The sequence below is a fragment of the Amia ocellicauda genome, chromosome 8 (assembly GCF_036373705.1).
Source record: "Amia ocellicauda isolate fAmiCal2 chromosome 8, fAmiCal2.hap1, whole genome shotgun sequence".
Classification (NCBI taxonomy): Eukaryota; Metazoa; Chordata; class Actinopteri; order Amiiformes; family Amiidae; genus Amia; species Amia ocellicauda.
In genome coordinates this window covers 15,177,770-15,198,342 of record NC_089857.1, presented here as the reverse complement: position 1 = coordinate 15,198,342, position 20,573 = coordinate 15,177,770, and the positions used below count along the sequence as shown (strand labels likewise).

Below are 20,573 nucleotides of genomic sequence, written 5' to 3'. Positions count from 1 at the left end.
AAAAAAGCAAAAAAAAAAGAACCCAAGAGGCCGGCAGTGTAATCAGTCCAATCATAATGTCCTACTGACCCACATAGGAATTGCCACGCTTTATGGTATGCAGCTGTTTTCCCTTTGTGATTTATTAGTGCCATGGCATTTGAAACATTGCCCTAGATTCCCCCCCATTGTTTTGGGTTCTCTCTCTGTTGGCAATAACTGCCTGAGCAACTAAACAAAAAGCAGTTTGAATGGGATCACTTGTTCAATTCACCTTGTAATTTTTTCCATTCTCACCCCCAAGGTTCTCCTTAAGACTGCAACGATCCCAAAGGAGACCGGGCCATGTTACTGTATGATGAAATACAAATGCAGCCCATTTAGGATCAATAATAAATCTATTTCTATTAAGGAACATATGAGGCTGAAGGAAGTACAGTCCAGGTCCTGCTGTTCAACAGCACATGTTGGGAGAGGTGTATACATATTCCTCTTCCTGTTCACAGACCTGAAGGCAGTAATTATTCTACAGAATAAGAATAAGACATGCGTGTATCGAATTACTGAAACTTATTACACTGGCCAAGCGCTGTTTGGAGTGCAACTCAAAGGACCATCTGCTTTGCCTTTTGATTTTCATAGACATGCAGTGTTATAAAGTAGATAAGTTAAAAAGCCATCTTCCTATAATGTTTATACTACATGGGAGGTGAAGGGGGTATTCAGTTTGTTCAGGAAAGAGCAGTTCAAGGGAATACTGGGCCACTTAGATCTTTTGGGTTGTTAATTTAGTTCTCAGAAAGACAGATAATCATCATTATACAAGATAGAACAATAGAACAAGATCAATGTTGGATAACCTGAGCTAGCATAAGGTTCTAGTTCTAGTTCTTTATATACATTTATATATCCAAGCTCATGTTCTCCCCTCTTGGTTAAAATTCATCTCATTGCATCTACTGGTTAATTCTAAAATCGTTTGGACAGAGCAGTCAAGCGTTGCTTCCACTGGCTACTCCTCTTGGGTTAACCTCATAAGCCCAATTACCACAAGACAATCTCTCCTCAGCCTACAGGAACGCCAAGGCCAATGGCATGCTTTCTGAATACTATGAGCAATTCAAGAGAGCTGAAAATCCTGCCTGAATCAGCCCTGCTGCATGGGCCTTTTACACAAACATGCAATTTGCAATGCTAAATAAATGGAAAGGGGGTCAGAAATCAATGCAGAGGCAGGCAATGTTTACACCCCCTGTTTTAACTACATTCAAATCAACTGGAATCTTTACATTTTTTCTGAGAGCTGCACTAGTGTTCAACAAACTGTATTAGTAAGATACATCTGAAAAAGGTGTGAATTAATGAACAGTATTTATTAAACTGAACAAACCACTGAATAACTCTGGTTACAGATGAAGGGTGTGAATACTGTATATACTCTTGCTTCTAATTATATATTTGTTATTCTTGAGGTTCTCTGTTAAAACTAGGCTACAGGGAATTATGAGGTTTCCAGTAGGTGATACTGAGGTATTGAGAAAATAATTGAGGTAATTTTTGAGCATTCAATTGGTAAGCAGTTTTACCCCATTTAAGTAATTTAAGAGGCCTAATTCCACCATCAGCTCCTCGCTACATCCACGTGTGCTGATCAGAGACTAAAGGCAGATGAGCCTCCTATGAACCGATTGCTGATTGTCTAATCCTGTGAGGCTCCTACTTTGATTCTCTGGTGCATTAACAGGAGGGGTCTCTGTGGTATAATATGGTATATCCAAGCAAGCCAATTTTCCCCATCCAACACCCATATATGCCAATCATTTGTCTCCAGCAGGGCCTGAGCCATCCTCAGCAACTCTTACCCTTGGGAGTAACAATGTCTGAAACATCTGAAAACATGCAAGAAAAAGTAATCCAAAATTAAAACGTTTTTATTTCAAGAAAACCAAAAATGAATTCAGCACTTTTGGCAGTTAAAAGAGTATATCCAAGTTTAAATAAGCAAATAAAATCAACCCAAGAAATCTAATTATCAGTTCCATTACATCACGAGGGAACACAATCTAAAATACAATGTGACTAGATGGTTCACACATTCACCCAAGTTTAATTACACTACACCCTAGATATAATACATCTGGACAAAAACAATATACAAGGCAGATATAAAATGGCTTCCCTCATATAAAAACACTCTCATATCTATACACAGCTAGTTCAATTTACATTTAAAGTGCTCGAGTGAAACCACATGAGTGCTGATACCCAGTGTGCATCCAGCTGTACACTACAACAGGAAAGTCTGCCAAAGAAAGAGCGAACATCAGAACTTAGACCTGATCGTTTCTAATTAACAAAGTTAGCCAAAGATCAGGTATATGGGTCATATACAAAATGTCTAGTAATGCTTAGCAATGATGTGTGCAAATGTAACCCTGTAACACTTGACATAATGATACAAAGGATTCTGCATTTTTACACAATTAGTAGTTCATAATATGAGTTACAATTTAATGCAGTGTTTGAAAGGTGGATCATCGAAATGAAAAAGTCTTCTTAAATGCACAAGTTGCAATGATTTGCCGTGGATGGCATGCCCTCTTGATTTTCCTCGAAATTATGTAAACCATGTGTTCCAAGACATTACAGCTACGCCTAAATTGGGCAGCAGAAATGTGCTTATCCATCAAAAATAAGAAAATAAAAACGCAACATGTAATCAAAATAAAAATGACTGAAACAGATTTTATTTTCATTGTGTGTTTTTCTTCTATAATTATACCTCTTTGAGTAGTCCAATGCTATGTTTTCCAGCTGGCTAGAACCTTGATTCCCTCAAACAAACGAACACTAATCCATGTGGGATTTGCCCGGCTCCTTGGTGCTCAGCGTGTGTATTCACAGACAGGCAAGGTTCTGACACACTTCAAAACGCAAGTTAAAAACTCAAGTTGCTTCAGCCTTAGAGCTTCATGTATCTAAGAAACTCTGCGTCAACTATTTAGAAAGGAAAAGCATCTGAGAGAGGAAAAAAAATGATATGGATGGAAGCTCATAATTTACCATTGTTACACATTCACACATTTATACTAACACTTTAAATCCAAGCACTGAGCTTTCAGGTTTTTCATAGCCACCTTGTGCTTCCTGTAAGGCACATTTGAACAATACTTGAATTAAGCATCTGAAAATCAACTAGCTGAACCAAACTATAGAACTCCATTACTGGTTCATTAACTGCCTTAAAGATTCGATCTGACAAAACAGAGCATAAGGTAAATCCTTTAGTATGGCATGACAGACCGTCTCCTGACCTGTCCTTTAGAAAGAGGAGTAAACTGGGTCACACAGCTCAGGGGTAAAGTGTTTAATCTTGCTTTAAAAACCCCACGACTGCTTTTCACACCAAGTGGGTTCGACTGTGTCTCAAACTCGACTTTTGGAGAAATCGTTTAAACCTGAAATTACCTGTATGATGAAGTGCTGTCTTTCCAGTGTTGTCCAGGGCCTCGATCGCACATTTGCTCTGCTTAAGAAATACAGTAAGGGTTCTTAATGAACAGTCATGGACTTAGCACCACACAGTTAAACACAAGATGCCATTTAGTTTCAGGCATTCAAGTCCAAATGAAAGGCTTTATGAAAAACTTTTATATTACAGTCCTATTTTGGATTCCTTTTGTTTAGATTTTTTTTAGGAGGAAGACATTGAGTATCACGAGTTGAGAGCTTTTAAGATCACATTCAGTTATGAAGAACAAATACATGCCAGCCTTATTTTAACTTATCTTCCAAAGTACCTTTCAAAAGCAAAATAAAACCAACGATTCCTGCATTACACTTTCCAAAATTTACAAATTCATGATGGTTTTCCTCCATAGTATTTAGGGTGCAGTCAAGAACAACATTTAGCAAATTATAGGGGAAAAAATAACTATATAAAATTACAATTTATAGCCAACAATAATAAGGTTAGATTTATTTTTCTCTGGAAAGGATGTGTATAAAATACATAATTCCCCAGTGGGAATATTCTATAATATAATTTACTGATAAAAAATAAAATTAACTACTCTACAATAAATAAGCAAGAAAACACATGTTTCTTACTCTCTGTATGGGTACACCAATCTCTTTAGACCTCTCTACCTTTAAAGGTCTATGACACCCACCAACTTGATACCACCTAAATCTGATATTGCTCACCTGAATCAGTTTCTTGGCACATTCCTGGTGGTTGTTTTTGGCTGCCAGGTGTAACGCACTAGAACCTGCAAAACAAACAAATATCAACCAAAAAAATGACTGATGATTTATAAAACACAAACCTCCTCTGCCAGAACACATTTTTGATTACAGGGCTATAGAACATGAACTTGTTACAGCGAGACTTGCCCCCACTAGAGGGAGAGAGAATTTCTCCTCAGTGGCTATTCATTTGCCATTGTAAATATTCTGGCTTTTCTAAGGATGCTGTTCTAAAGCACAATCAAGACAGCTTGTGGTAAACTATGGTTAAAAAAAATGAACAAACAAACTTTGGGAAGGTTTGCAAGTGAAAAGATGCCATGCATGTCAGACAGGAGGAGAGGTGGAAACGCACCTGAAGCATCCAGAACAGAGGCATCGGCTCCATGTGCCAGAATCAGCCCCAGGCACTCGGCTTGTCCCTTTGCTGCTGCCAAGTGGAGGCTGAGAGAAATAGACCCGCAAATATCCCTGCATTAATTCACACTACACAGAGGAACTCAAAATGAAAATATGACCAAACTAAATTAAATGATGACTTTTGCAAAATATACGTTCAATGGTGGCCAGCAAGTAGCTCTGCTTGAAGACTGACAGGCCACCTAGATCCCCAGGCTCGTTTGTTCCTCTGTGCCGTACTCAGCAGAGCCTTCAGCTAGATCAGTGTCAGCAGTCACCTTTAGATAACCACAGCTGTGGAGTTCATAGATCTCTGCAGAAACTGGCAATATCTAAAGAGATGGGTTCAAATAATGAAACATGTTCTGACCCATCCCTTTAGACCTCTATTTAATCCAATCCAACACTGTGCAATTCATAGCATCACTCAAAGCCCTGTGTGAGAGTGTAAAACAGACTCGTTTCAGAAGGTGCCATTTGGGCATTTCATAGGGAATCAATATGTGACATTGGCCCTTTGAAACTATATTATCCATTACTCTCCCTGCATCTAGGGACCGTCTATTGCACAATCACCCATCAGCTGCTTTAGATGAGGTCATCCCTTTGCGTTTCACTCGCTGTGACATGAGCTATCTAGCAATATCTAAAGTAGAGAGTGCCCGTGTGTGACTTTGTGTAGCAAACAGCACTAAAAGTGTGAAGGACTAACGACATCCAAACACATTAAAACCATTGCAGTGTAACACAAGGCAGTAAGAGAAAAGGATGATCTACTCAGGAAAATAAATTATTGCATGTATGCTGTCTACAGCTTGACCTCCTTCCCTGCACAGGAAAATCCATAGATCGATTATTTTCCACATCACTGTATATCTGTCCTATGTGAAGGTCACACCTATAGGGTTAAGTTTAAATCTTTCTCCCCTAAGCTATAAAAAGGTTTCTCAGATTAGATTATATGTCAGTACACAAAATCTTCTATGCAGTATCATCTCTCAAACGTAGTAACTGAAGGGGGTTAATCTGTATACAGATTGATTTCTGACGATTCCTGAATAAACTGGATATTAAGTTAACTAGGTGGATTATTCTATGAGGAATTAAAAAGCAAATTAACAACGGTTTGAAATTCACATGTTTGTTGTTTATTCTATCAACAATTTTCACCTTGCTGTTCATCATGGTTAGTGTATTACAAATATTAAATTGAATTAAAACTACTACTTTGTATTAAACAAACAAAACCCAATAAAATACCCAGAACTTAAATGCTGAGTAAGTCCAAAGATTATCATCCTGTTTTTGTCTGGTGAATTCACTTTTTTAAATGTTATTCCCGAAGGTGCTAATTAGTATTTATACAAAGGTGGTTTGTAGTTCAAAGAGTTAAGCCACCCTTCCAGGAAACTTTGTAAAGATCATATCTCTTGTAATTATCATGCCATGGTGGATTTAAAAGCTGCTTGATGTATGCATTAGCCCGTTTTCTTCTTGTTATTTCATTATTTTATGTCACAGATCTCCTAGAGAAAGAGTTTCACAAAGCAGGAGCACCAACCCACAAGACAAGAGAACCACAATCCATAGACCAATGAGTTCAAGTATTCACATAACTATTCTGTAACAGAAATTGAGTCATTCACATGCCTCAAACATCCAAAATATAGGATAATACCCAAGAGGCCTCAAACTTCTGTCCTTTAGAAGTAATTTTGTTTTTAATGTATACATGAAATCCAACACAAGGGGATATTGAATTAGCTGAATAGTAAAGAACAAGTTGACATGTTTTAAAGGCATATCAGAATAGGAAACCAGAGGTATAAATACACACTGGAGCAGAAGGGCTAACCATGCGTCCAGCATCCCTGATGAAATGCACACACAGCACTTGGCTCTTAGCATCTGCTTTATGGGCACATTAAGTTGGAAGCCAACCCTTGAAACATGAGACCCACAGCACCTGGTGTCAGGGAGGTATGAAATATTTTACAGCATCTGCACTTTGTGATTTGGTGGTTGAGCTGGAGGAGTAAACAAGAGTTATCAGAGGAATACAATTATGGGGGTGGAATGATATAGGATTTTATTCTTCCATAACTTCAGCATAACATCTTTCTCATGCATATGTGAATCTCCCATTGAAACAGTCTAGCCTTGTTTACATGGAAAATTACAAGAATATAATCTAGTTCAATACATTAAAATGCACAACCCGCTCGCTCCATTGTTAGGAAAGGGTCAATAAGATCCATCTTCTTGTGTTTAATCCTTGTATGTGAAACCTTACACTTGAGAAAGAAAGTGACCCACATTCATTTTCTTTGCAGGCATTTGGGGGTGGGGGGGTGGCTGGATTTGTTCTCCATGTTTGTTCCACTAGCTGATGAATACCTGACTCTGACGAGTCTCACACAGTGTGTACACAGCCAGCTTGGAGGATGCGCAGTTTTTTCGACTATGAGGATTCAACCACCAAGCATAGTTTAAAAGTGAGCTCGCAAAGCAGCCAAAAACATGATTGTAATACTACACCATCTAAACTGGCAGCAGGTCCTTACAATGAATGTGTGCTGCATGAACATAAAATTGCTTATATTACACAAACACAGAATAATAAGCAATGGGTTTACTTTTGGCCCCACACCCTGTGTTTAGAATCAGTCAGCCTACATATGAGCTTGTGTCTAGTCAGTGTATATACAAATCATATTTCAAAACAAATTAAATGTGTTACTTACAGCACTTACAAACACTTACAGCCATATTAATAAAATGTTCATCAACATGTTGAGGATATTTATGTTAAATACACAGTTAAAGTGTACAGTCCCTACAGCCAGATTAAAAACTTTTCATTTATAACAAGTTATTTTTTCCCTTTAAAAAGTGTGGTAAGCTGAACATGGCAGGCAGATCGGTGTTAATTTGGCTATTAAAATGCTCATACCCTAATCATTGGTAGTTCATAGGCAGATTATATCATGCAGGGCTGTTCATTACACTGTGTGGTGAAAAGGGTGTTTCCACACATCAATAGTGAAGACAGATCATTATTTTTTCATTCATATCTTTTCATGCTTTAATGCAGGTGAAACCATCAAGAAAGTTAAAAAAGCGGGTTTGTTTTCTTTTATCGTCGCCTCAATCTGCATCCTGTTTGAACAGGCTTTGGAAATTCAATAATCATCTTGTCTTTCATGGAAGACAATCTGTCACCCAGACATGGAGTTCAACTTTTAGTAGGAAGCAAAGAAACTCGTCCGTTTGGGTTAATTCAATATAAATAAGTAACACTGCTTAAACATTAAACAGAACCTTTATTTACTGCAACGGGCTTTCATTTATCTCTCATCATCATACAGTAACCTATATGTAGACAGCAATGCTAAAGGCACTCTTGTTATTAAACATCATGTGCATCACAATTACTGTGGCTCCTGGCTTCTAGGAGCTTTAATTTAGAATCAGTATCCGAAAGCGATACGATTTAAATTCACATTTCATGGTATGCAGGTGACACCCTGTAAAGCACTAAAGGCTTCAGTAAATAAGTTGTGTAAGCTATCTGTTACTCACTAATCACATAGTGATTTCTTATATTGTTTAGAAGAACAAAAATGCTGCCAGGGTTTTGACATGCTGTAAGGCAAATAAGGCAAATTCAGGGTAGAACTCTGGTTTAGCAGTAAGACATCTTAAAGATTCAGTGTGGTGTTTTGCAACAATAAAAACAACACACAGATGAACACCATGATCGCCCAGTTAGCTGTCCATCAGTCAACTTGGTGAGATTCCAATAGCTTGTTGAAAACATACTGCATGGTCAGGCTTTTACAGGCCCCATTTAAAATTCAACCAACTTAGCAAGTTGTGGGTCATATAACAAAGCCATTGCAACGCCCAGTGAAAATGTTATATAGGCGATACCCCCGAACTCAGTAAACACACACTCACACAACGGGTCAGTCCAGGGATCGAAGTGGGGAGGCAGAGAACCACTCCCCCAGTTGTGGGCCGGTTTGCTATGGGGATGATGACAAAGAAGCGTTTTCAAAGCTATAAAATAAAGACCTAGCCCTGGTCACAGCACTAAATACATGTTCTTCTTGGTCCCTGACTGAGTTCGGGACACTACTCGGTTTCCTGTAGCAGGCAAGGTGCAGACAATACAGTTCAATAGCAGGGTCATTAGGCCGGTTCCCTGTCGGGGTTCGAAGCCAGTTCGGTTCACAAATCACAGTAATCTTTGAAAGTAGGGTCAAAGCCGCATGTCTGTCAAGCTCACAGTTTTCTCTTAAGTCTTTCTCTGTGTTTCTGCGCTAACAAGCCATGCTCTTGCCATCCTCACATTTCCCCTCAGGGACTTTGGCCTGAAGGCAGTATGCAGCTCTGCAGATGAGCTGCAGGTGTGCTCACCTGGCTTAGGCTGACAGGTGACCGATCAGCAGGTAATTTTCCATGACAGGCGGGCTCTGAAAAGGGAAGGTGGGGAGGTACTTCTGTACTAGATAGCACCCTTCCCATACAACACACCACAGAGTGTCACATATATATATATATATATATATATATATATATAAAAACATTTGCTTGTTCAAAGCCTTTAAGACACCCCCCCACCGATACCCATTGATAGCCTTTTCTAAGCTGCAAACAAACTAATCAGAAAAAAGTCTCAGTGCAAATCTGCTGAATAAAAACAACAAAGAAACAGTACAGTACCCCTAGGGATTCATAACCCAACCCCCCTCCTAAAGGGATTTTAAGCTTGGCTGTAATGGACACACATTTATTCAACGTTTCTCATCTCCAAATATCTTTCCTATGTGCTGGTGACTGCAGGTCATAATTGAGGACTGCGAGCCAAAACCCAAACCTGCTTGCTGCATATGGAGATCCATCTAACTGAAGGCTTTGACAACCTGGAATGGTCTTTGTTCCCGTTTATAGCCAATTTTCAGTGCATGTAATGCTCACAGACAGTAAGATGAATTCTCCATTTCTAGTGTGTGAGCGTACCTTACACAACCCGGCCACGTAACTCCTTGGAAGAAAAGAAGCCATATCTTTGACAACACATAATAAGTTTTTGAAGATTATCCCTTTTACATGCACGGTATATAAAAGCACATCTGGAACTGGACAACAGATCCTAACATTAACATTGAATATTGTGCTTTATACTACATAGTTATTGTGAGATGTGTTTAACTGGATGATTTTGTGATAAAATGAATCCAAATATCAGACCTCTGTCTAGAGACGGGCTTCATAAGCATGATCTTCAGGGCCCCAGAGTTTATTTCGTTCCGAGTTGGCAGTTCCACACTGATCCCAAAGCTAAACTAATAAATGTGCTTTTTTAAACCATTTAATGCAGTTGGAGAATCCAAGTTACATTTGATCCACTTAAAGAGGGTCTAATTAAATAGGTAATTAATTTAATGATGGTATGAATTCCAGAACTCAGTTGAAACAGTTGCCAAGAAACACTGGGGGCAGAGAATCGGGTTTCACTTTCTGAAATACTCCATTAAGGACTGCATTCTACTCAGTAAAAACTGCCCCAGAGTAGGAGTGCACTTACGCTGACTTTCCCTCGCTGTCCAGTTTAACAGCATTGACTCCCTTTTTGGCGAGCAGTGAGGTGACCTTGTCCGTCTCCCCGTGCTCCACAGCGCCCAGCAGGCGGTCGTCGTTCTTGTTCCACTCGTGGCCCTGAGGGGAGAAGCACAGAGCACAATCCATCAGCATCACCCACTTCCAAGACAGTACGACTCTTTAACAGTGAAGGATGGGAGATTGGTGGAATGTGGTAAAGCAGCATTCACTACATCATCGATGTAGACAGGGAGGCATCCGACGCAAGGACAGGTCAAACAAAAAACTAAGAAACATGCAGGGATGGATTCTGTACACAACCAATACATAAAAAAGTGAATTTTACAATTACAGCAGAAATGTAATTGAATTTAATTAAGGTGACCAAGTTAATTTCATTTTAACTAACTATCCTATTAAATCTACTTATTGAAGATGCATGCAAGTTAGAAAATGTCCAGGGAAATTAAAGTGGAATCACAATAGCACACTATAGTAGAATCAAAACATGCACCACATGCAGCTCTTTGAGACTTTCAATTCATAGCATTCTGTACCCATTACGTTAAAGCTACTATATCTCAGAAATGTAGGAATAATACAACCCAATAACCAAGCAGAGCAGATCTTCAAATTAATTGTGCAGATTTCACAGGAGGGTATTTCAGGTATAAACAAACTGTGTGTGAGAACATGATGGATACAGAGGAAGCTTTCTATTGTGTTTGGCTAATGACTTTCTTAAAACATGCTCAGGCAAAGTACACATTTGTCAGATACAGCTGACTCTATGAGTGTTTAGCTAGCTTCATAAGTGAAGACTATGAGTTTTCCATTAGGTCATAATGTAAGCATTGTTTTATTTATTTAAGCGCAATCGGTCTGTAATGGTGGTGTTGTGTGAAATTAGCAGGGTAAGATCAGTCAAGCTTACAATGCTGACATGTTGCGACATAACATTCTAGTCAGTTTAAAATATATAGCACCAGAGATTTAAGTGTACTGTAATGCGATTCTCATTGCTTGCTTTAAAAATAAAGAAACATATATACATACACATATACATATATATACACACATATACATATATACACACACATACAGACACACACACATATATATATATATACACATATATATACATATATACACACACATACAGACACCTACATATATATATATATATATATATATATATATACACACATACACATATATACATATACATATATATACACATATACATATATATATATATATATATATATATATATATATATATATACACACATATACACACACACACACACACACATACATATACACACACACACACACATATAAGTGAAATAAAATTGATCCGAAAATTTCGCATCAGGTGAACTGAGCTGTAAATGTAAAATATATAGACTCAGATTATAGACCGGTGACTTAAAATGTCACTTTAACACCTTGGCAGAAATGCCCTTACTTGCCTATGACACGCACACACACACGCATAAAGAAGCTCCAAGAGTCAAACTGAATAGAATACTGAAAGCAATCCTGTGCTAGATAGTCATCATATATTTACACCTCAGAAGCAACAACACTGAACACTAGGTGACTTTTGGACAAGGCTAGTCCAGTTTAATCTTACATAAGAAGCTGTTGTGACGATCAACTTAATTATGTTCTTAAACATAACGTAAGTAATGCGCATTTGAATGGATATGTGTGTGTAATACAGGGGAGAATTGTGTTCATTAGCCATACCACAACAGCAAGAAGTTTAGGCAATACTTGCAATTGTCTTAAACGAGAGATGACATCGCTACAGGATGTTAGATGTAGAATTGCACTGGCTTTTCTCCATACATCATGGACAAACAGTTTGTGTAACAAAATAAAAATAAAAAGGCTCCTTTTTGTTCTCACAGCAGTACCATTTCACAGATAATAGCAGTCATTAATAACCATGCATCACTATCAAAATACATTTCCTAAACTACCTCATAATGGTGTTTACATACACTGGTATGTCACTTATTTTTGCATTCCTCCAGATCTTTTTACAGTTGTCCTCTTACACTAAAGAAACATACTGGAGCCATAACAGCCTCTTAGGCTCAGCACCCACAGTGAGTTATAAGATCAAGATAGCATATACAAACTGCTGATGAAGCCAGGGAACACAAATGATTGAGGAGCTTTCAATGACTACACAGTGAAACGCACCATCTATCAACAGGACAGCGCCCCAGCCTGCCCCATCCCTTCTGGGCTGAAGAACCCTCCCACAGCATGGACGACAGATTCACGAGGTGCCCCCCCCCAACACACACACACTGCACATGTAGGTCATACAGTGGAAAGCTGCCAACCCCTTCCATGGTTTGGATTATTAGAGGGACACTGAGCACTGAAGCCAAAGAAACTAGTAGTGTGTTTGATTGTACTACTACCACACATATCAAGTAAACAAAGGTGATGTCATTCTCTTTTCTTTTTATGAAGCGTTTATGAAAGGTGAGGGACTCATTTTTTAACGTGAAGTAAGAGCCAAAACCGGAGAAGAAAAATCTTTCAATGAACAGCACTTAAAAGGCACCAACTAAAATAAATGATTGGTGTATGAAGTTAACCAGCAATGGGAATGGTAGTTTTTAGTCTGTGAAGTTACATGGCAAGTCAAATGAAAGTAAAGATAAAAACCTCCAGACCTTCAGTAGGTGTAATTATAAAGTAGTGGGACGACTAATGGAGACTACAGAAAGGTTTTATTGAAACATTAATAAAACAATACACAAGTTTGGTTTAAAATGTTTTTCCTCATTGTTATGCTGGAAAAGTCCCGGCAGATCAGTGTACTTATCACAAGGATTTCAAAAGAATGGCCCAAGATGTGTTTTGGAGCAAGTCATATTAGCTATTTATACCATTCTGAATTTATACAACAATGATATAACAAAACACTGTTTTACAAAGGCATACGACCTTCTATGTAGAAGGAACAGTCATAAGCTTTAACTCACCCTGACATGCTGAGGATCAAAATTTGCCAAAAAGAGAAATGATACTATCACAAGCAATCATGTAATTAGTAAAATAAGTCTATTTTCACTAAATGTATTTGCAAATCATACTAAACTCATGCAGCAAGGAGAAAGATTTTGCTCACTCTGCCAGATGATCATGAAAACAGACACTTTCAGCAGATAAAACATTCAGCCTAGTGGATCATATCTGCCAAGATTGGTACAAAGCATACTGCACTAGGCAAAGCAAAGATTTGGCATCTTAAAAAATAAATTAAAAAATTATAAATAAACAAAATTGTGCCAACTAAAATATCATTCATTATTTTGAATCTGATTCATGTTTCGGCTTTCATGTTTTAGCAACAAACTATTCAAAACATAGCAATGGTGAAGTCATCTCATGAACCCCTTTGGAAAAATAGAACATCTCTAGATCCAAAAGGGATGGGGGCTGGAAGATTCATGCTGTATGAAATCAAACAACCCTCTTTAAGCGTAATTCAAATCAATGGAGAATTAAGACTATCACAGAGAGGTGCCCCCCGGGGTCAGGCAGTTTGTCACTATTTCTGGAGTGGAGCTGGAGATCACTCCCAGGTGGCATTTAAGGAAAACCTATTTCTGTAAGCTGCCAGTTCTGACTACAGCAATCTGCTAGCCAGGCAAAACTCAAGTCATAAAACACACGCTATCCACTACACGTGCAGGCGCTCTCTGCAGAGGCCAAACTGTCAACCTCTCCTCCTGGATTGACAGAATAAACTGGGGGATTAGAGATAAGCAACTGAGATGTTCAGCAGCAGATAATGTAAAGGTTTCATAATTCTCCTTAAGAAAATAAAATACTGATCAGCCTACCCGAGACAAAACAAAATCACTTAATCTGTCATCTAGATATTTTTCTACTGCTGGTGGTTATATGCTACTGCTGTCCATTTTACGGTTGCCTGTTAAGTCATACTGGGAGGAGCAGTGTTTCACCCTACTGTAGTACTCACATGCAATGCCCCTGCAGCCCACAGCAGACAGGCCTTCAGTTACTGTACATGATGATTTGTCTCTCAGACCCACGGACTCAGGACTCCCATTCGAAACTGCTGCGTAATCAGGAGATGCAGGCGCTCAATGCAGAAAATGCAAGGGAAAGCACTGTGAAGGATCTATACCACTGAGATCTATACGACACCTATATGTTGCAGTTTTTGTTTTGTTTTTGTTTTATAAAGATGGATAATGTTAGATGGTAACAAAGCATATAAACCCAGAGATTTAAAACTCATAACAATAAAACCTTCCCTGTTTTAAACTCCTCATCTTTACCAGCGACACCATTCCACTCGGGGCTCTGTGTAAGTGCTGCTCAGTCAGATGTACTGGTTTTGAAAGATACCAGACAGAAGCATAGCTCCAAACTGACAATCTTTTTAAAATCCAGCATATGATACAAACACACAAGCTCAAAATCTAGGCTAGTTGTTGCTCAAATTAAGAATATTTGAGCTATTCTTACTTTATTACTATTACTTATTTTGTTTCTGAAAATCTAACTTTAAAAGACTAAACTCTGACACTTTCCATGACTGTTGCTTATTCAACCTCACACATGATGGTAATTGGCGAGTGCCATACTGAAAACATCACTTGTAAATGCCTTGTAAGCAACTGACCTCAGTTCTGAATGGTCTCATGAATGCCATAGACAAAGCATTATGAACATTTCCTGCAAACCATGTATTAACATAAATCAATTTGCTAGTTTTTCATTCCTTATTAACAATAGCTCCAGTACTGAAACCAGACAAAAATAGTTTCAAGTTTAATCTGAATTAAGAAATCAAATCCAAAGTAATCTACATTTAAACTGTAGTAAATTTAATTGTCAATGGAGATTAAGTGAAAGAAGATAAAAACAGTATTATCTGTGTGAAGTGAAATAAAAAGCTCCAATTGACTGTTACATGGATTTTATATAAACTCTACTTATGGAAAATGCTAGTATAAGGATTTGCACTGAATAAAAAAACAACAGCACAAGTTAATCCTCAGCTTAAAAGATGATCATGCTTCACCCGTTTGGAAACCAAATATATCAGCATGGTCTACCATCAAATACTGCACTGAGAACCATTTTCAATACAGTAATATACATTTCCTCAGAGAGCATGCAGTGACATGCAGGATAGGGAGATGGAAGAAACCAATATAGGAGAATTGTTTTTGCCTGCTTTCAATTGTACGATTAAAAACAAGAGTATCGTTTTCAGGAAATTCTCCACAAAATACCAACAAACGAATGAACAAACTAAAAAGCTCATGTAGGTCACTGCCAGTATAATGTACAGGAAGGACAATAGCTATTTCTTGTTTATGAACCATTCAGAAGTAACAGGAAGGTTATGTTTATGGATTTCCAACAGGAAATCACTGAAATTTCTGCACAGAAGAGTAATGGTAAAATCTGTCCTAGTTCTATCTACATGAAATATCATTAACCTTTTTTGTTTTGCTGTAACTTGGGTCTGTGCCAGCATCGTGAAGAACAAAGGTTCATACAGACTTTGAAGACAGATTTGTGTGAAGACCTGTTCCTTTTCTCTTATTTTTAAATCTTATTTCGTGCCGTTTGAGTTAGAGAGTCATTCATTCCCCGTCCTGATAATGGGAACTAGGGAGGAAGCAGTGCCAACAATCTGGAAGTCATTTCCCCCTTACATGTTACACAGCAGCGTCCTGGAAGGTGAGCCATGGATGCAGACAACAGAATGAAATAATACAAGATATTTAAAGGCTGTAGTTCTGAAGGATGATGAACAAGTAGGACGTGAAATTATAACAAGAACGTCACACCAACCAATAAAAAAAAAGTAGCACCTCATGGCACTTTTTACGATGATACTTTGCTACACAAAACTACCCTTTGTAACGTCAATGCATGTTGAATGATTTAGAAAAACTCAACAGTTGGCACCTACAGGTAGTGACACGAGGATTTTGTTTGTTCTTTTTTTTTTTTTAATAAGCCTACATACAGTACATATTTGTGTGTAGGTAATGTATGTTTCATTAGCTTATGGAGCCTGCTACCCCATACAATAAAAATAAATAAAGCAGCTCATTGGGTAGCATACGTCTAAACACTCATACAGTAAATTACATGCAGAAAGTCCCTGGGATAAAACTTCAAAAGACATTAAAAGACATCAGTAATATAGTACACAAGTCAACCACAGTCCTTGTAAAAACAGGAAACACTTAGTATTATCTGGGGGGGAGCTTGTTCAGCTAAATAACTGTCAGGCAAAGCAAACATCTAGCATATAACCACCACCCATTTTTAAGTAAACACTGACCCCTTATCAGATTAAGATTTGACAATAAAATGTCAAATGGTTGTAGGAGTAACCACTAAAAGACACTTGTTTTAAAGGCACCCTTGTCACTATTTGGGTGGACTGGTCAGTTTGTTGTAAGACGAATTACAATAGGATGCATCTAAAGTGATTTCCAGACGTCCCCACTGCTAAACTGCTCCTGCTTTCCCCCCCAACCATAAGAAATCACAGTAGGGCTTTTCTTTAACATGTACGGAAATGTACCACAAAATATAGTATAGGTCTTCACAGACAATAGATTGTCAGGCCTCATTCTAGTCTGGTAACCATCTACAATGGTCTACACAGAGCATACCATACTGTATCTCAGATGACAACACATTCAAGCAATTCTTCTCATTGGTAGGGTACATAGTATGAAATACTATGAATATTCTCTAAGAACATACTGTTCTTTCTATCCATAAGCACTGCACTTAAATGTAAAACAGGGCCTAATTAAGGTTTCTCTCATCATATCTCGACATATTTGTAGTAAAATACTAAGTAGTTATAAAAATGTTAATTTTACTCAGTCCTTGGAATTGAAGTGCTAGCAATTAATTGTAATTTGCAGCAAAATTAAAGTATTTGGTTTGGTATCCAAATCTATCTAAAACAAGTAATTAACAAAAGAATGCAGAACAAAAAAGTTATCCCAGCTATGCCTTCCTGTTGTCTTTGGGAGTCTCACTGTTATTTTTATACAATTACCCTGACGATTGAAAAATGTGGCCCTGCAAGCTCATGCTTATTTAAAAAATAGGCAGTAACCTTATCAGTTTCCTGCAATTGAAAACTATGCACTTCTTGGTGGCAGAATGCAATCAATTTGCCCCAACCTTGTGGTCACTGCCAGATATAGTTAAACATTAAGCAAAGGGCTTAAAACAGAAAAGAAATATAAAAGAAACAGTGTCAGGCACTGATAGCATCAGCAATTAAGAAAGGATATGGAGTGAAAGTGAAGCACAATACAAAGGAAATGTTTGGACTAGAGATTTTAAACTGATACCACCAGAACTGGATATAAAACAGATATGTATGTTGTCCGAAATACAACAACAGTTTAAGCGCAAAGTTTCAGCAAAGTGTATTGTTAACCCAATACAAGAGAACTGCACACAATCATCAATGTTTAATATCACATATTAAAATACATCTGTAAAGTGTGTGTGAAATATAATAATTTATCTGAGACTCGTAACTTTTAAAATTAGAAATATGTGAAGTGTGTTGCTTCACACAAGACACACCACTCAGATGATGCATTATAGCAACTGTCATAGTGGGCTGTGAAATAACTGTACAGATTAGTTCTTTCGGTAGTCTACACACATAAAAGTTAATTAGTATATTTTTAAACTGCACCTACAACAACATCAGTATCATTGCCCCTGGCTATGTTGCACCTTCAACTCAGATCTGCATGTAAACCAAGTCCTGTTATCCCAAAGTCTCCTGGTCTACGTCTATGAACTTAAACAAGGTAACTACTTACATTTTGCTAAATAACCATTTTAAAAACAGCTAATCCCAGGCCGTCTGGTTGCTGTGAGGCGTTGGACCCCTAATCATCTTAATTTTAGACGTCTGGCTGGCAGCCAGAGAAGACACAGGAATGTATGTGTAATTCTACAATCAGACATCCCAGTCAAGCACAGCTGAATACAGGATACAGGGCTGTATTCTGCTATGGCATTATTCAACAAATGTTTCAGTTTTTCTTAAAACTTGCGGCATCTTTTCAGTGCTTGTAGTGTGTTACATCACTATGCTCTTAGGTAAATGAACCTCCCTCCCTTCCCAATGGATTACTAGGAGGTGTAGCAAACACTCATTCCCAGGAGTGGATCAGGTCACTGGAAGATCAGCAGGACAGCCAGTAAAAGCCTGCTAAACACTTCTGGGAGATAAATCAAACCACAAAAGGAAACTGCCTTTGTTTTGAAAACACCAAAACCAGGATCCACAGAGACGTTTGGATAAAACAGGCTAAAACAAGACAAGATCCATGTAAAAATGATAAAAGGCTGTGATCATGTACTAACAAGTGCAAAGAAGTACAATAAAAATAAAATCAAGATGGGAAGACAACTTGGCTTCCTTGGCCAGTGTGAATAAAAAGCAGCTAGAGGAAGAGGTGCTACTGTAACTTTTCCACTGTCCATGCTGAGGTGCACCTAGGTCTGTCTGTGCCGTGCCGTACCGTAAGTAATGTGGTTATAGAAATTAAAGTAAGGTCCTTCTTTGCAAGGCCTTACTTTCTATCCCAGCTCTTACACTGCGTTTCATGATTATACACACCTGACTCTTGGCACCCTGCACTGTAATTTAACAAAACTGAGAAAGCAGTCTAGCACCTGTCCCACGCAGATGATAAGACTTGTCATAAATGCATGACCTCCTTTGCCTTTACATACCGATCATAAAAAAGGCTTCAGAAAAAAAATCCTTAATCCATTTGATTTAAAAACAAAACCTTCATAATAATTCTAATAAGTTGATACTGACAAATGTGTTTGTAGAGTTGCAGGTCACCTTCAAAGTGCATTAACATGAAACTGCCATCTCCTTCAACAGGCTAATTGTGTTCTTGTTTCCTGCGAGTATGGTTAATGAATATCCCGCTATGGAAGCACAACATTTACATACTTGTGTGTAGATGGGGAGGTTACCTGTTCAGTTGTACTCAAATATTTTAAATGTTAAACTTCATGACAATATTAATCTCATCCACAGGTTCCTATTCCAAATGTGTTGTTCTTAAATGTTCCCCTCTGTCCATTAAAATAAAGTGGACATGATTTGGGGGTTTCAAAATACTGCTTGATGAGATTCTTGGTATGTGGTGTGTGGATGTATAGTGTTTAGAATTGAAGACTGCAATAGAACAGACATACAATAACAAAGGGAATTTGCTGCTTCAGTCTGCTGATCCAATAGGTGACCATGACGTTTCCTCCAAACCCCACAGACCTGGAGATATGCCCTGCAATGAACCTATGAAGAGCAGACGAGGTTTAACACATTTACCAGGTGCAGCCTTTAGAGCTGTGATTAGCGACCCGTGCAAGAGGTGCTGGTAATGACTGGAGTTAGACGTGCAGTCACCGTTTCGTGCCCTGCTTCAGGACAAGCAATACGTTTAACACATAATGGCATAAATACATTTCACATTAAAAGAAGAGAATCACCCTTTATACCAGTGTCTGAAAGGAATCTGAAACAAAGGGACGACAGACTTCAGACCAGACTGTCCAGGATATCACTGTACACAGAGACATCGCAGCCCCCGCAGTGAGGCAGCAGCTTTTAAAGGGCGAAAGTAAGTTAAAGTCTTAAGCCTCTAATCCACTTAATAGATTTGCACCAGAGTAATAAATCACAGCACTCCTGTGTGCATAAGAAAAAACAAACAAACATCAAGGGGTTGAGAAATAGTCATGTATATTATACTGTTTTATTATGGTTGTCTTTTTAAAGAAGGGTTTCTATGTGCAATAAACCCCCACCTCCTGAAGACTGGAGGGAGGTTTAACTTCATGGCTGAGGCCAGACACGCTCTGTCCAGATTTATGTGAAAAACCCACAACTGGAGAGGCAACTGGCAGAGGCGAGTAACAGCTGTTAAAAGGACTTCTGTCCCCCGAGTCCGAGATCCTCGCCCTGTGTGCACTCTGCAGATGTGTAGCATGCAAGAGAAGATCTACTGAAAGGGCTTCTCTCTCTGACAGTCTGATTCATCCCTATAGTTTGGCATCTGCTAGAAACAAGATCTGTTGTGCACATACACAGGCCTGCAAAGACTGAGTTTTCTTCAGATGGGTTTTAATTTTACCCTGGTTAATCTCTACCAGTTGGAATGTAAACCAGATCTGACACCCGAAGATCAAACCAATGGAGGAGAACAAAGCCATGTATGCCATGTTCACTTGACACTACAAAT

The 20,573-nt window shown here is 38.3% G+C and overlaps 1 protein-coding gene across 7 annotated transcripts in view; it reads right to left on the bottom strand.

Annotated features, from left to right (window-relative positions):
• rai14 (retinoic acid induced 14) overlaps positions 1 to 20,573 on the bottom strand; it is a 51,259-nt gene that overhangs the window by 18,186 nt on the left and 12,500 nt on the right. For 6 of the 7 annotated variants that reach the window (XM_066712138.1, XM_066712134.1, XM_066712140.1 and 3 more), the window contains exons 3-6: positions 10,220 to 10,350; positions 4,583 to 4,671; positions 4,186 to 4,250; positions 3,448 to 3,508 (exon numbers count right to left, since the gene is read on the bottom strand). In XM_066712138.1, coding sequence (XP_066568235.1) covers positions 3,448 to 3,508; positions 4,186 to 4,250; positions 4,583 to 4,671; positions 10,220 to 10,350 — 346 coding nt within the window. The remainder of the gene's footprint in view (positions 1 to 3,447; positions 3,509 to 4,185; positions 4,251 to 4,582; positions 4,672 to 10,219; positions 10,351 to 20,573) is intronic. The other variant, XM_066712137.1, reaches the window with a different exon arrangement.